Source organism: Sciurus carolinensis, chromosome 9 (assembly GCF_902686445.1).
Source record: "Sciurus carolinensis chromosome 9, mSciCar1.2, whole genome shotgun sequence".
NCBI lineage: Eukaryota > Metazoa > Chordata > Mammalia > Rodentia > Sciuridae > Sciurus > Sciurus carolinensis.
Window position 1 is genome coordinate 31162872 of NC_062221.1, and position 14832 is coordinate 31177703.

Below are 14832 nucleotides of genomic sequence, written 5' to 3' on the forward strand. Positions count from 1 at the left end.
AACTTGGAATCCTCCTACCTCGGCTTCCCGAGCCTCTGGGATTATAGGCATGCACCACCACACCCAACTGGGTTTAGTGGATTTTTTTCAAGGAAGCATTTTTAATACTCAGATCCATTTAAAATCTCATTAATCATTTAAATGTTCCTCATGAGGCACTATGCTAATATACTATGAGTAATATAAAGATGGTTAAATTCTGTTTCTTGTCCTTAAAGACAGTTATACATGCCCTCAAAAAGAATTAGATTATGATTGATCATTGTATTTTCCATAGAGTAAAGGTACATTTTTCCCTTTTTTTATATTAGAGTGCCTTTGTGGGAGGGGTGGGGGGGGAAGGGAAAAAATAACAAAATGAATCAAACAGCATTACCCTATGTAAATTTATGATTACACAAATGGTATGCCTTTACGCCATGTACAAACAGAGAACATGTATCCCATTTGTTTACAATAAAATAATTTAAAAAAAAAAAAAGATTGCCTTTGTCACATTGTAGTAACTATTGGTCCAAACAAATAGGTTTTATTAGCTCTGTATAATATTTCATAGGTAACTATGACTTATTAACTGGACTTAATTGATTCTGCTCCATTAGTGCATTTGCTTCATTCAAGGTTAAAAGAATGGAAACCTGAATGCTTTTATTATACTCTAAAGTTACATTATGATTGCTCTCTCTGGAATGTTTTCCGTAAACTCCTTTAAAACTACAACTATTAGCATAACTTTAATTTTGTCAGTTTGAAACTTCATGTCTTTTTGTCTTTGTATTACAAATAAAATCTAAGTTATGCCAGTTTAAAACAATAATCAATTTTTTTTGTTTTGGTGATTTTTTTGTTTTTGTTTTGTGTGTATGTGTTTTGTTTTGGTTTTGGGGGGGGTTTGTTTGTATTTTGTTTTGTTGGGTTTTTTGTTTGTTTGCTTTTCTACTTTAGAGATTGGATTAACCTCGAACTGAATTGTTACTTTTCTTTTATTCAGTATACTTTTCCTAAAGTTGGCAGGCATATAAACTTTGGTTCTAGTTTTTAGTCTATAGAAATAATAAAGTTTATGGCTGTAATATCAAAAGAAGCTTTTTTGCCTTATCAAATATGCCATACCTCAGATTTCTAAGGTGATTGAGCAGCACCTCAACTATTAAACATAAGCTACTCCTAAGCAACCAAAACTAATATAAACTTCAAACACTAAAGCATTATCCTATATATAAAACATGGCAATTCGGTTTCTTGGTCTCTGGTAGCTTACAAAGAGCAAATTAGAGTACATTGTACTAGAGTAAAGAACACAATAATTTATAGTGCAGTGAACAATGGAAAAAAAATAAGATTTTTAAGACAATAAAATTTCAAACCAAGGGTAGAAAGGTATATAGAGCTCAGTGGTAAATTGCTTGTGTAGCAGCACATATGAGGCCCTGGGTTCAATCTCTACCCCAAAAAGGTGCAGTATTCCGGGACCATTAATTTTGATAAAAACACCCATATTTATTGTAATCATTTTGGGAACTTATTAAGAAAATGTTTTATACTATTTTATGTAGTTAATGCTTTCTAAAATTTGAATTACATGTTAATCAAAATAAAGGGTATTTTCCCTAATTATTCCTCTTATACTATTATATTTACTCTTTTTTGTGGTGGTTCTGGAATTAAACCCAGGGCCTCATACTTAGTAGGCAAGTACTCTATCTGAGCTATTTGCCCTTTCCCAGACTAAACAACTTAAAATGGGTTTATTTTATTTTTGGGGTGGTGGTAGTGTGTAATTTTGTTGTTTTGTTTTGTTTTTATGTGTCATTGTTGCACCATTATTCAATATGGAGCCTTGATATAAAAGTAACTTAAATTCACGTTGATTTCAAATTACTTCTGAAATTCATTGAGCTTACTGCATTAAATAAAAACTCTATGATTTCACATGGGATAGATAATTTTCTAAAATATAAGTGGTCCTCTAGGCACAGACTGTCAACCCACAGATTTTGCTATAGATTGCACAAATGGGAAAAAGAATTAAAAAGTAAAAGGTAACAAAGTAAAGAAAATCAAGAAACAAGGCCACAAGAAAAATCCTAGATTGTTATGGGAAACCACAGAAGTCCTAATAATCAAAAGATAAGTAAAGGCCTAATTGCTCATACCTTTTTGGTTTAGTAGTGCTAAGCTGGTAATACAATAACTTTTTTTAATGCTGTATAGTATAATGATCTAAAACTAAATGTTACATGAGATTTGCAGTGGAATTGTCTTGATTTAGAAAATGATTTTTTTTAAAACTGGTCAAATTTATTAGATGGGGGGGGAATCAACTGTATATCCTTCATGTTATTTGTGGAGGAAGGAACACATGACCAAAACAAGCAACTACTGAGCTTTACTTACAACTAGCCTTTTTCCTAATAGCTGTACTATATTTCTTCAAGAAGTAATTTGGTCAGGAAATACGTGAGCTAGTAGGAATATTTTTATCTGTAAGATGTTACAATGGATTACAGCTTTTGGTTATTTGAAAAAATTAAATGAATTAAGTAGTTAATTAGAAATCAGGTGTGACATATTATTTATCATTTGAATTTTAAGCACTTAACCCAAAAGATTTAAACTATGATCTTTAGGTCAGTGGTATTCACCTTGGAGTAGTTCTTCACTATCCACCTTTCCCAGGACAACTGGAAACACTTTGGGTTGTTAGAGCTAATAGAAGGCAGACATTACTAACATCTAGTAAATATAGAGCAGAGGTGCTATTGAACATTTTACAATGCCCAGCAAAATTCCTCGTAACAATATCCAACATAGAATATCAGTATTGCCACTTGATAAACCCTACCTAAATAAAAACTGAATAAGACCTGGTGGTAACTAAAATTCATCCTGTTATAATCCAAAACTTTGAGCAGTCTTTCATGCTTAAGTCATGTTCAAAGTTTACACTATACGTTAAACATTTGGGAAGAACCCTAATGGAAAGTACAAAAAAAAAAAAATGGTGCACATAAATAGCTACATGTTTTAGTTTGTACACTGATTCATATGTAATATACTGAAAACTGTGAAGAATAAATAATAAGCATTTTGGGGAAGAATTTCACTTTATACTTGATCATGTAATGCTACTGGATTGTCAAAGTACCGAAAAGTGATTATGATATATAAAGCTATACCTAAAAATGAGATTTTTTTATGTTGTCCTGTATTAACTTTTTTAAAATCTCATATGCTGAAGATTTTGTTTAAATACACTGATTAACAAGTTTTATACCAGATTTTTAAGGTTGAGTCATACACTGAGAAATGGAAATTGCAAAGATATTTAAATGTGATTTTTAAATACAAATGTGTTGCTAATCTAAAATTTTAATTATAGTTCAAAGTTAGATTAATGATTGCAAACAAAAGTTTTCCTATTATGTGTACCAATGTATGTGGTATACATTTTTAATTTTTAAAGAATTTGTGTAAGCAAGTATGAGTACACATTTCTTGTCCCTGATGTAAAGTCTCCTTAAACCACTTGATGAGCTTCATGTAGTTATTTATTACTGTTAATGGTTAATTGACTACCCCAAATTCTTATTTAAGACTGATTTAGCTAAACATATACAATGATTTGAAATATGACTTTTTTTAAAGGGTGAAGTTGAACAAATTGCTATGATGAAACCAAAAGGACAGACTGAACATGATGAGGGTATGCTTGAATATTTAGAAGATATAATTGGTTGTGGACGGCTAAATGAACCTATTAAAATTTTGTGTCGGAGAGTTGAAATATTAAATGAACATAGAGGAGAGAAGGTAAATGCTTACTGTTTTAGATTGGAATTTTTATTTTATATTAGCATTTAAGGTGAACATTTTTTTATGTAATGTTAGAATATTTTTAATTCAGTTGTACATATGAAATATGTATTCAGCCTTTAAATTTTGTAATTTTTGTAGTTAAACAGAGTTAAAATGGTGGAAAAGGAAAAGGATGCCTTAGAAGGAGAGAAAAACATAGCCATTGAATTTCTTACCTTGGAAAACGAAATATTTAGAAAAAAGAATCATGTTTGTCAATATTATATGTAAGTACCTTGACTCATCAATTTGTAAGTTCTAACCATTAAGTCAAACCCCTTTTTTCCTATAGTAGAAAAATGTGAAGACTAAAATGAAAAACTTGTAAAAATTGTTTTAAGTAATGATTTAATTAAAATGCAAGATCATCAACACTGACTTTTTAGTGACCTACCTGGGGATTCACAAGTATTTATTATTCATAGTACTTTTTACATACACGGTAAACCCCTCATATATAAGGGGTGGTAATATTCCAAGATCCCCAGTAGATACCAGAAACCATGGATAGTACCAAACTCTAGTATACTATGTGGTTTCATTTTGTGCCCTGGTGCCTCTTTGTATTATTACTCTTGTACTTTGGGGACATTATAAAGTAATAAGAGTTACTTGCACGCAAGCACTATAATGCTGTGTCAACAGTTGATTCTAATAACCAAGATAGCAAAGTGACTTATGGGGGAGAAGGTAGTGCATACAGTGAGTACACTGAACAAAGGGGAAGATTCACAGGCAGAACATCATGTAATTTAAAACTAGTGAATTGCTTATTTCTGCAATTTGCCATTTAACACTTTCAGATGATAGTTGTCTGCAAGTAACTAAAATCATGGAACACTAAACGGGTAAAGCCACATTTGTTTAAATTCATGTAACGGCAGATCTAATTTTATTTGTTTACAGTGAACCTATCTTGTTCCCGAATTCTAGCCTTGACCTTGGGGGTTTTTTCCTCATCAAGTTGTAAAGTGTAGTTAAGAATACTTCTCGGGGCTGGGGTTGTAGCTCAGTGGTAGAGCACTTGCCTAGCACATGTGAGGCACCGGGTTCGATTCTTAGCACCACATGTAAATAAATGAATGAAATAAAGGTCTATCAACATCTAAAAAAAATATTTAAAAACAAAGAATACTTCCGAACAGTACATGATCAAGAATTAGAATTGTGTAGTTTTAGAAGTAGCATTTTAAGATCTCCAATTTTTTTCCTTTCTCACTAGTTATGATCTGCAGAAACGAATTGCTGAAATGGAAACTCAAAAAGAAAAAATTAATGAAGATATCAAAGAAATTAATGAGAAGAGCAATATACTGTCGAATGAAATGAAAGCTAAGAATAAAGCAGTAAAAGATGTAGAGAAGTAATAATCTTTTGAAAAGTACTAAGAGTATTGAGTGAATTTTATTATGTGTCTACATGAAAACTTATTTTTGGCACATTTTAATAATATATTTGTTAGTATATAAGATGGTCTTTTGGGAAAAAAAGACAGAAAGAAACTTTATAGTTGGATGCAGGGATATGTTTGCACACTTCCTCCAACTCAATGTTACAGGTTGGGTACCCAACTCTGAAGTATTAAAATAGTGGGGGTGCTACCCCTAGTGGCAGAACACAATAATAACGAAACTAAAATTGAATGTTAGACCTGACAGGTTAATCTTTTACTTAAATCCACAAATCTAAATCACAGGTAGAATTTGGGTTGTCTTAGTTGCCAATAATCAGTTAACACCATTATTTCTTATCTGTGCAAGTTTCATTTTGTTTAACTTTTATGGTAAGATTTTATATACATAGACATAATAGTCATGGGAAAACATAGGGTTTCCTTTACAGCTTACAAGAGCAAAGAAATCCTCATAATCTAGAATTCCTAAGAACTTATTTCAACTAAGAGGGAAAATCAGCTTGAAGATGGGAGAACTTTAGGATTCTATCTAATAAAAATTTGGACATATTTATAGAGGAAGTGTCCCAGGAAGGCAAGGTAACATAGCTTTAGAGTAAATTAATATCCAAAATAATGACTGATTTATTTGCTTTGCTAGGAAACTGAATAAAATCACAAAATTTATTGAAGAGAATAAAGAAAAATTTACACAACTGGATTTGGAAGATGTTCAATTTAGGGAAAAACTAAAACATGCCACAAGTAAAGCCAAAAAACTGGAGAAACAACTTCAAAAAGATAAAGAAAAGGTAGGTGTTAAGGAAAAAAAAAAAACTGAAAATTTCATGTCTGAATATTAGATTTAGTTTTTAACTTTTCGCAAATTCTTACCCCTTGTTGCCTAAGAGAATGAATTAGAAATACAGATGTTCAGTGTTTTATTTCCGAATATGTTTTGTCCCTACCAAGGGAAACTTTTCATATATTGACTTGGAGCTTACATTACAGTAATATGTTGTTGGGAGAACATCTACCAAATCACCTGTTCCATTTTGGTGCTAATGATGATTTTCCCTAAAGTAGTGATTACAAAGAAATTTTTTATTTAGGTGTTACAGACCTTTAAAATTTTTACCTCCCTAGGGGCCTCCCCATCACCACCACCACCACCAAAATCAAGCTAACAGGATCAGGACAGGATCCTTGATGAGAAAGCTCATAACTTATCAGGGATTAATCATCTATTTTTAGGTCAAACCAAAAGAAAATGAAGTTTGGACCAGAATATGTAGAAACCTAACTACTCTGGGTAGAACCAGGTTCTAATCAACTAAAGTTTAGGGTTTCTCAAACCATATTCATAGCTGTCTCTATCAGATATTAATAGATATAACACCTAAACTCCAACACCCTAAAAAACCTTTCTTCCATATAGTGATAAGAGTGGTTACAGTGGAGGCTCTGCTTTACTTCATAAAATCATTTACCAAATGTATTCATTGACAAAATACTTGGTGCTCAATAAAGCTAAAAAGGGTTATATAACTCTATTTGATGAACATCATTTTGGGAAATATTGAATTTCTCTGCTATTAGACAAGAGTAAACAAAAATAACAGGGATTTGAGAGTAATCCCAAAATTGAGTAGAATAAGCAAAGTGCATTATAGAAGCATTAGCTTTTAGGCATAAAATGTGGGTATGTGATTATTGCCAGAGGATATTAGTAGGATAAAATATTAGTCCTGCGTACTGTCTCTGGAAAGGTATAGTTATGAAAAAACCTTAGGATTGAAGTGAGAAAATAGAGTAAAAATATTTCTGATATGTTATACCATGAAGGATAGTTAAGAAAACTCTTGTGTGGTCAGGGCATTTTTGTGGCTAAAGAATAATTTTAGCCTAAAATCAGAGATGGGAGATAGACTTAAAGCCCTGCCAGTAGAAGTTTTCTTTCATAAATTAATTGGGAGTTTTTAGAATTGGTTTTACCATTAGACTAAGAGAATACTGAAATGACAATGAATAAATGTCAAAATACCTGGTAAAGCCAGTTAATACAAATCTGATTACAAAAAAGTAGTGACGTCCTAGAGATCTTAGGAAGTGCTTTCCTTTGCTTTGGATTTTTTGGGGGATTGGGTGTTATTTTTTGGATTTTTTTTGGGGGGGGGCAGGGATTACGCACATGTATGTGTGCTCATGTGTAAACAGGGCCTCTGCATGCTAATAAGCCCATCCATGCTCTACCACCACGTTTTACCCCCAGCCCACAAACTGCTTTTTGAATCAAATATTGGTGATATTGGATAGCCCAAAGGAATATGTTCTATAACTTTGTTTTCTAATCTCAGGTTGAAGAATTTAAAAGTATACCTGCCAAGAGTAAAAATGTCATAACTGAGACAACAACTAGAAGTAATTCCCTTGAGAAGGAAAAAGAAAAAGAAGAAAAAAAGTTAAAGGAAGTTATGGATAGCCTTAAACAGGAAACACAAGGACTTCAGAAAGAAAAAGAAGTAAGATTTTTATCAACATTGATTTTGGTGGGGTTTTTTTAACTTGAAGATTGTTTTTGTGATAATACAAAAGCTGAACTTAGAATAAGTTTAACCTTTTAATATCTCACATTCCTGAAACTATTCTGTCTTACTCTCTCCCCTTTTATTTTCCCCATTTTTTATTTTCTCCCATTTTCAAATTTAAGAATTGAGAATTTGTAATGATAAAAAAAATGTAATGTCCAATACTTTGGCATATAGCCACTCTTCAGTCTGTTGAATCATTACAGTTTTTCTTTGATCTCCTGACTTATTTCCTTGGTAACTATAAAGTGTTGGCCACCTTTAAAATTTGTATCCTTACAAAATGCAGATTAACAATATCATCACTCCCCCCCACCCCCCCGCCTTTTTGTAGCTCTGAGGATTGAACCCAGGTGTGCTGTACCACTGAGCTAAACCTGTTACCCTTTTATTTCATATTGAGACAGGTCTTGCTAAATTGCCAAGGATGCCCTTGAACTTGGGATCCATCTGCCTGATCCTCCTGCCTTATCCTCTCACATAGATGTACCACAATGTCCAGCTTCATTTTTGCTTTTATAGCTCTTGAGTAATAGTTAAAAACTGTAGCACTTTTGTTCTTTTTTTTTTTTATTGTAAACAAATGGGATACATGTTGTTTTTCTGTTTGTACATGGCATAAAGGCATACCATTTGTGTAATCATAAATTTATATAGGATAATGTTGTTTGATTCATTCTGTTATTTTTTCCCTTCCCCCCACCCCTCCCACACCTCTTTTCCCTCTATACAGTCCTTCCTTCCTCCATTCTTGCCCCCCTCCCTAACCCTAACTCTAACCCTAACACTAACCCCTCCCACCCCCCATTATGTGTCTTCATCTACTTATTAGTGATATCATTCGTCCTTTGGTTTTTTGAGATTGGCTTATCTCACTTAGCATGATATTCTCCAATTTCATCCATTTGCCTGCAAATCCCATAATTTTATCATTCTTTATGGCTGAGTAATATTCCATTGTATATTACAGTTTCTTTATCCATTCATCAATTGAAGGACATCTAGGTTGGTTCCACAATCTGGCTATTGTGAATTGAGCAGCTATGAACATTGATGTGGCTGTATCTCTGTAGTATGCTGATTTTAAGTCCTTTGGGTATAGGCCAAGGAGTGGGATAGCTGGGTCAAATGGTGGTTCCATTCCAAGTTTTCTGAGGAATCTCCACACTGCTTTCCAGAGTGGCTGCACTAATTTGCAGCCCCACCAGCAATGTATGAGCGTACCTTTCTCCCCACAAGCACTTTTGTTCTTCATTCAGATCTTTACTCTGTCACTTACTATTTCAAATCCTTGCTCCATCACTTACTATCTTTACAGTTTGTCAGTTCTCTAAGTCATCTTCCTCAAAATAAGAAAGAAAAAAATCTGCTTAGGATAAATAAAAAATAAGTATATTTATATAGATACCTAGAAAGTAAGGAATTATTAAATGTCAGCTGTTTATAACTTCATTAATAAAATAAGCATGAGGTTGTCACATTGATGTGTTATCTACTCAACAAAAGGTGAACTTAGCTTTGTTTTTATTTAAAACAGCCTTTTGAAAATTCCAAGCATGTAAAATACATACTTTACTAAATAATGGTAATTGAGTTTACTAAAAAAAAAAAGTCAGGTTTAATAGATTCTGCTTTGAAATATGAACATATTCTAATGTCACACCACAAAACATTTATAAGTAGAATACCTATACCTATGTGATTAAGTGGCAAAATGATAATATAGTAAATTTTAGTAATTTAGTAAATGGAATATTTAATGAATGGTATGTTCGTATGTTTGCTTATTTCTGTGTGTTCAGTACTTCGGTGTACCCTACGTACCTTATACCCTGTATTAATGACAGATCCAGGACTCCAATTTGAATATCTTTATTCTTTGGCATAACGTAAAACATAAATACACTTGAGAAAACTTTCCAAGTAGTTCTTACACTTGGTAATGTGGAAAGATTATGGAAATCTGAACTCTTGGAATTATTCTTTTTTGTTTTAATCCTAAAATGAGTATACTAAGATCTACCTCATGAAGCTCTTATGTCATCACTTGGGAAAAGACTTCATGTACAGTGAACACTGGCAGCTAGGAATGAACTAGTAGTTTGTTCTACTCATAAGAAGTGTTTATTTCTATATACTGTGCTTGTTGAATCGCCTTTCTTAAATTAACTTCAAAATTATGGTTTTCATTTCAGTTTAGGTTTTAAAAAAAACACATTTCAGATTTAATGGACTCATCTTTTAACAGAGTCGAGAGAAAGAACTTATGGGTTTCAACAAATCAGTAAATGAAGCACGTTCAAAGATGGATGTAGCCCAGTCAGAACTCGATATCTATCTCAGTCGTCATAATACTGCAGTGTCTCAGTTAAGTAAAGCAAAAGAAGCTCTAACTGCAGCTTCTGAGACTCTCAAAGAAAGGAAAGCTGCAATTGGAGATATAGAGGCAAAACTTCCTCAAACTGAACAAGAATTAAAGGAGGTAATAAATCTTTGCTTCTATATTTTACCTAAAAATTATGTGTCAACTAGTTTTGTTGATACATATTTTTAATCTCATCAACTAAGTGATCATGGTTACCTTTTTTCATTTAGTCTAATCTCAAAAGAATGGGGTCAGCATTTCATTATCCCATATGAGAAACTAGGACTGGGGAAGGGGAGGAGGAAGGTATTGGGGAATGAGATTGATGAAATTATGTGCATATACAAATATGACAATCCCATTATTATGTGTAATTAAAATGCACCAATTAAGAAAAATTTCTAAAGAAAGGAAACTAAGACTGGGGGTGTAGCTCAGTGGTAGAGGCCTTGCCTAATACGTGTAAGGGCCTGGGATTGATCCCCAGCACCACAAAATAAAAAGAAACTTGTCCCCAGAAGCATGGAACAGCAAGTATCCAGCACCACAATCCCATGCAAATATTTTAAACAAAAGAAAATTTGTGTTTCTCTAAATCTTAAGTATAGACAACCTAAGTATAAATGAAAAACATAATGAATGTGTAAACCTTTTTTTTGTTTGGTACCATGGCACTTAACCACTGAGCCATGTCCTAGCTTAGCTCATTAGTGTACCACAGCCCCAATCCTTCAGTGAATAAGATGGCTGACAAATTTCATAAACTTTCATCTCCAAAACCTTAGTAGGCAAGGTGACAATAAGAAATTCTGTTTGGGCAAGGTGCTGTGTTCCTGTATTCCCAGCTACTTTGGAGACTGAGGCATGAAAATTGATTGAGCCCATGAGTTTGAGGCCAGCCTGAACAACATAGCAAAATGTATTCCCCCCCCCCCCCCGCCCAAAAAAAAAGAAAGAAAAGAAAATGACTGTCTAAGTCTTTTTCATTTCAGTGTATCTGCAGTAATCTGATCATCAGGGGCTTTTGTGACCATGTAAAATTTCAATATATGTTAAATTATATCCAATGATTATTCCACTTTCCCTGGTAATTCACTTTATTTTTTGAAAAATTCTATCTATAACTTGAGCATTTACTTTTTACCTGTATAACAGTTAGTAGAGCTAGTTTAAAGCTAGGAAATGGAGAATACCAGGTAGAAAAGAGGCCTAACTTGGAGATTAAGAAATTGAGAATTTAGTTTGTCTATACTTCCTCTCTTATTGGCAGCTTATCTTTTTCCCCTTTTGCCTTTTTTGTTTGTTTTGTTTCACTCTGTTATTTAACCAGAAAATAAAGCACATCATAACTGTAGTCTTGCCCAGTCAGTCATACCTGGGATCCTGTTCCAAGATCTGCTTTTGATTAGGGGAAAACTTACATAGGACATCCTTAAATATAATATGGTGCCAAACTGGGATTTTCACATTTTCATAGCTATAGCTCTGCTTCATCATGGTGAACTCTTCCTGGAACCATATTATACCTATTTTCTCTTTTATTGACCCAAGTAGTTTACACCTCTTAAAATGAGAGACCCATCCACATTTTTCATAGCCAGACCATTGATTGCTTTATGAAAGCTTAGTTTGGCTTGTGTGTCTATTTTTGGTCTTGTCCTTCATTGTTATTGAAGCATTTCAGTTAAGTCTGTGCTATGATTGGGCACATTTAGACTCAAATGCATCTGAGTTTAATTTTCTTAACTTTTCACTTATAGAAAGAAAAAGAACTTCAAAAACTTGCACAAGAAGAAATAAACCTCAAAAGTTTGGTTCATGGTCTTTTTCAAAAAGTTGAAGAAGCAAAGAGTTCCGTAGCAGTGAATCGAAGTAGGGGGAAGGTCCTTGATGCAATAATTCAAGAAAAAAAATCTGGCAGGATTCCAGGAATATATGGACGATTGGTAAAGTAGATTTGTTCAAGAATGGCTATATTTTCTTAAGAAAACGTTGTAAATTATATTCTTATTGTGACAACTATATAGAGGGTTGCTATACACAAAATAACATTTTTGAAGTAATAACTCATTTTTTAAACACTTTACTATTATAGTCTTTTTTTCATAAAGTTTTAATTATAATTTTTAATATGCCAAGAAGAAAAACTATTGGTGATAAGCAAACTTAACAAAACTACTTTATCCTATTTTTTAAAATGAGAATTTGATATATGCTGGGTTTAATAACATTATACTTAAGGTTTTGGTTATGGTAATTGTGTACTAATTTTTTTATCCCTCTTAATTATCAGGGGGACTTAGGAGCCATTGATGAAAAGTACGACGTTGCTGTTTCATCCTGTTGTCATGCATTAGATTACATTGTTGTTGATTCTATTGACACAGCCCAAGAATGTGTAAACTTCCTTAAAAGACAAAATATTGGAGTTGCAACTTTTATAGGTTTAGACAAGGTAGGTATTCATAATAGGCTACCTATAATTTAACTTTGTGTGTGTATCACCTGTTTTTTGTTGTTTCTTTTTTTTTTTTCCTTCCCTTTCTAGCTTTTCTTTTACCATTATTTAGTGAATGCTGGTAAGTTTTGAGAATTATTTTACATGGTGATGAAAAAAAAAAATCTTGGTATACCTCCTAAAGGAATACGCATTTCAGTGTTGGAATGTCTGGCAGTTTGTATTTCTAACTTTCATCAGTAACTACTTTTTTCTCAACAAAACTAACATAATTCGCACAGTAAAATTCACTACAATAAAATACACAGTTCAGTGGGTTTTAGTATATTTGCAAGGTTGTTCATCCATGAACAGAAAATTTTCATTGCCCCATAGGCGTTAGCAGTTACACCCAATACCACACACACACACAACCAGCGCTAATCTACATTTTTGTCTCTGTGGATTTATTTATTCTGGACATTTTATATAAATGGAATCATGTGGTCTTTTGTGCATAGCTACATTAAGTACAGGTTGTCAGATTTACCTATTTTGTAATATTTTCTCATACTTTATTCCTTTTTGTTGCTGAGTGATAGTCCATTGTATGGATAGTCCATTGTTTCTCCATTTGACAGTGGATGGACACTGGGATTGTTTCCAGGTTTTGGTTCTGAGTTTACACGGTTTTGAAAAAATCTTATATTGGCAATAATGCTGCTAGGTATACAAGATTTTATGTGAATGTGTTTTCAGGGTTTTTTTTAGGTAAATACCTAGGAATGGAATTACTGTGTCACTGTAAATTCTGTGTTTAGCTATTTTAAGGAACCTGTCCGTCTCTTTTCCACAGTGAGTGTACTGTTTCCTACCAGTCTATATAAAGGTTCAAATTTCTTCACATTCTTTACCAGCATTTGTTATTATATGCCTTTTTGATTAAAGTTCATCTTAATGGATGTGAAGTGGTGTGTCATTTTGCTTTTTTTTTTTTTCCCTTAACTTTCAGATGGCAATATGGGCAAAAAAAATGACTAAAATTCAAACTCCTGAAAATACTCCTCGATTATTTGATTTAGTTAAAGTGAAAAACGAGGAAATCCGCCAAGCTTTTTACTTTGCTTTAAGAGATACATTGGTAGCTGACAACTTGGACCAAGCCACAAGAGTAGCATATCAAAAAGATAGAAGATGGAGAGTGGTAACATTACAGGGGCAAATCATAGAACAGTCAGGTAAGAGCAGTTTTTCCCCTGCCATTGAATTTTACTGTTGAGACAACGTTATTGGGTAAGACTTCTAAGAATGACTTCTCTCCCATGTTCCCAGGTACAATGACAGGTGGTGGAAGCAAAGTAATGAAAGGAAGAATGGGTTCATCAGTGGTCATGGAAATCTCTGAAGAAGAGGTCAGCATATGTAAAAGTCTAGTCAGGCTTTGTTTTTTTTTGAACAGGTTTACTGAGGTAAAACCTATATACTATAAAATCTGGCCATTTTTGAATACAGGTTGAATTTTCTATTTAATAATGATGTTTGGGAGTGGGAGTTTTTAATATAAAGCCCTTTAAAGTTCAAAGAATAAAACATGTTAATTAGAAAGTTTATATTAAAGGTCTGGGAATATACCTCAGTGGTAGATCTTTTGCCTAATATGTACAAGGTGCTGGGTTCAATCCTCAGCACCCCACACCCCCAAAAAAAGACACCTAAGTCAAAGTGCAAGCTAAATGTGTGTGTGTATGTGTGTGTGTGTGTGTGTGTGTATACATACATGTTTTCAATTGTTAAATTTTTAGATTATATAGATATTTCATAGTTCAATTAAATGTTCAGTTACTAGTTGATATTTCATGGAATTATTGCTGCATTGCATAATTAGCATTTTCTGTTTCTGAGTAATTCTTTAAGGTGTAACAAAGATGTATGATGCATGTTTCCACATTTTATTTCAGAAGATTTCAAGGCACTGGAGGTAGAGCACTTGCCTACCATGCTCAATGCCCTGGCTTTAATCCCTAGTGCTAAAACGGGGAGCAATTTTTTTTCCTGTACTTATTGTCCCAAAAAAGGTATATGAGAATGTAAAAATAGCCAGTAAAAACTACCGTGTTCAATTATTACCCTCAGGACACTATATAAACTTCTTTCTTAAAAACATGTTTTTCCCCTGACTTTACCCAATATT

At 33.1% G+C, this 14832-nt stretch overlaps 1 protein-coding gene across 4 annotated transcripts in view; it reads left to right on the plus strand.

Moving 5' to 3' along the window:
• Smc4 (structural maintenance of chromosomes 4) overlaps window positions 1-14832 on the plus strand; it is a 31784-nt gene that overhangs the window by 6280 nt on the left and 10672 nt on the right. For 3 of the 4 annotated variants that reach the window (XM_047564361.1, XM_047564362.1, XM_047564364.1), the window contains exons 6-15: window positions 3649-3813; window positions 3958-4085; window positions 5081-5221; window positions 5913-6063; window positions 7609-7773; window positions 10088-10321; window positions 11965-12150; window positions 12498-12659; window positions 13654-13879; window positions 13974-14053. In XM_047564361.1, the coding sequence (XP_047420317.1) occupies window positions 3649-3813; window positions 3958-4085; window positions 5081-5221; window positions 5913-6063; window positions 7609-7773; window positions 10088-10321; window positions 11965-12150; window positions 12498-12659; window positions 13654-13879; window positions 13974-14053 (1638 nt within the window). The remainder of the gene's footprint in view (window positions 1-3648; window positions 3814-3957; window positions 4086-5080; window positions 5222-5912; window positions 6064-7608; window positions 7774-10087; window positions 10322-11964; window positions 12151-12497; window positions 12660-13653; window positions 13880-13973; window positions 14054-14832) is intronic. The other variant, XM_047564365.1, reaches the window with a different exon arrangement.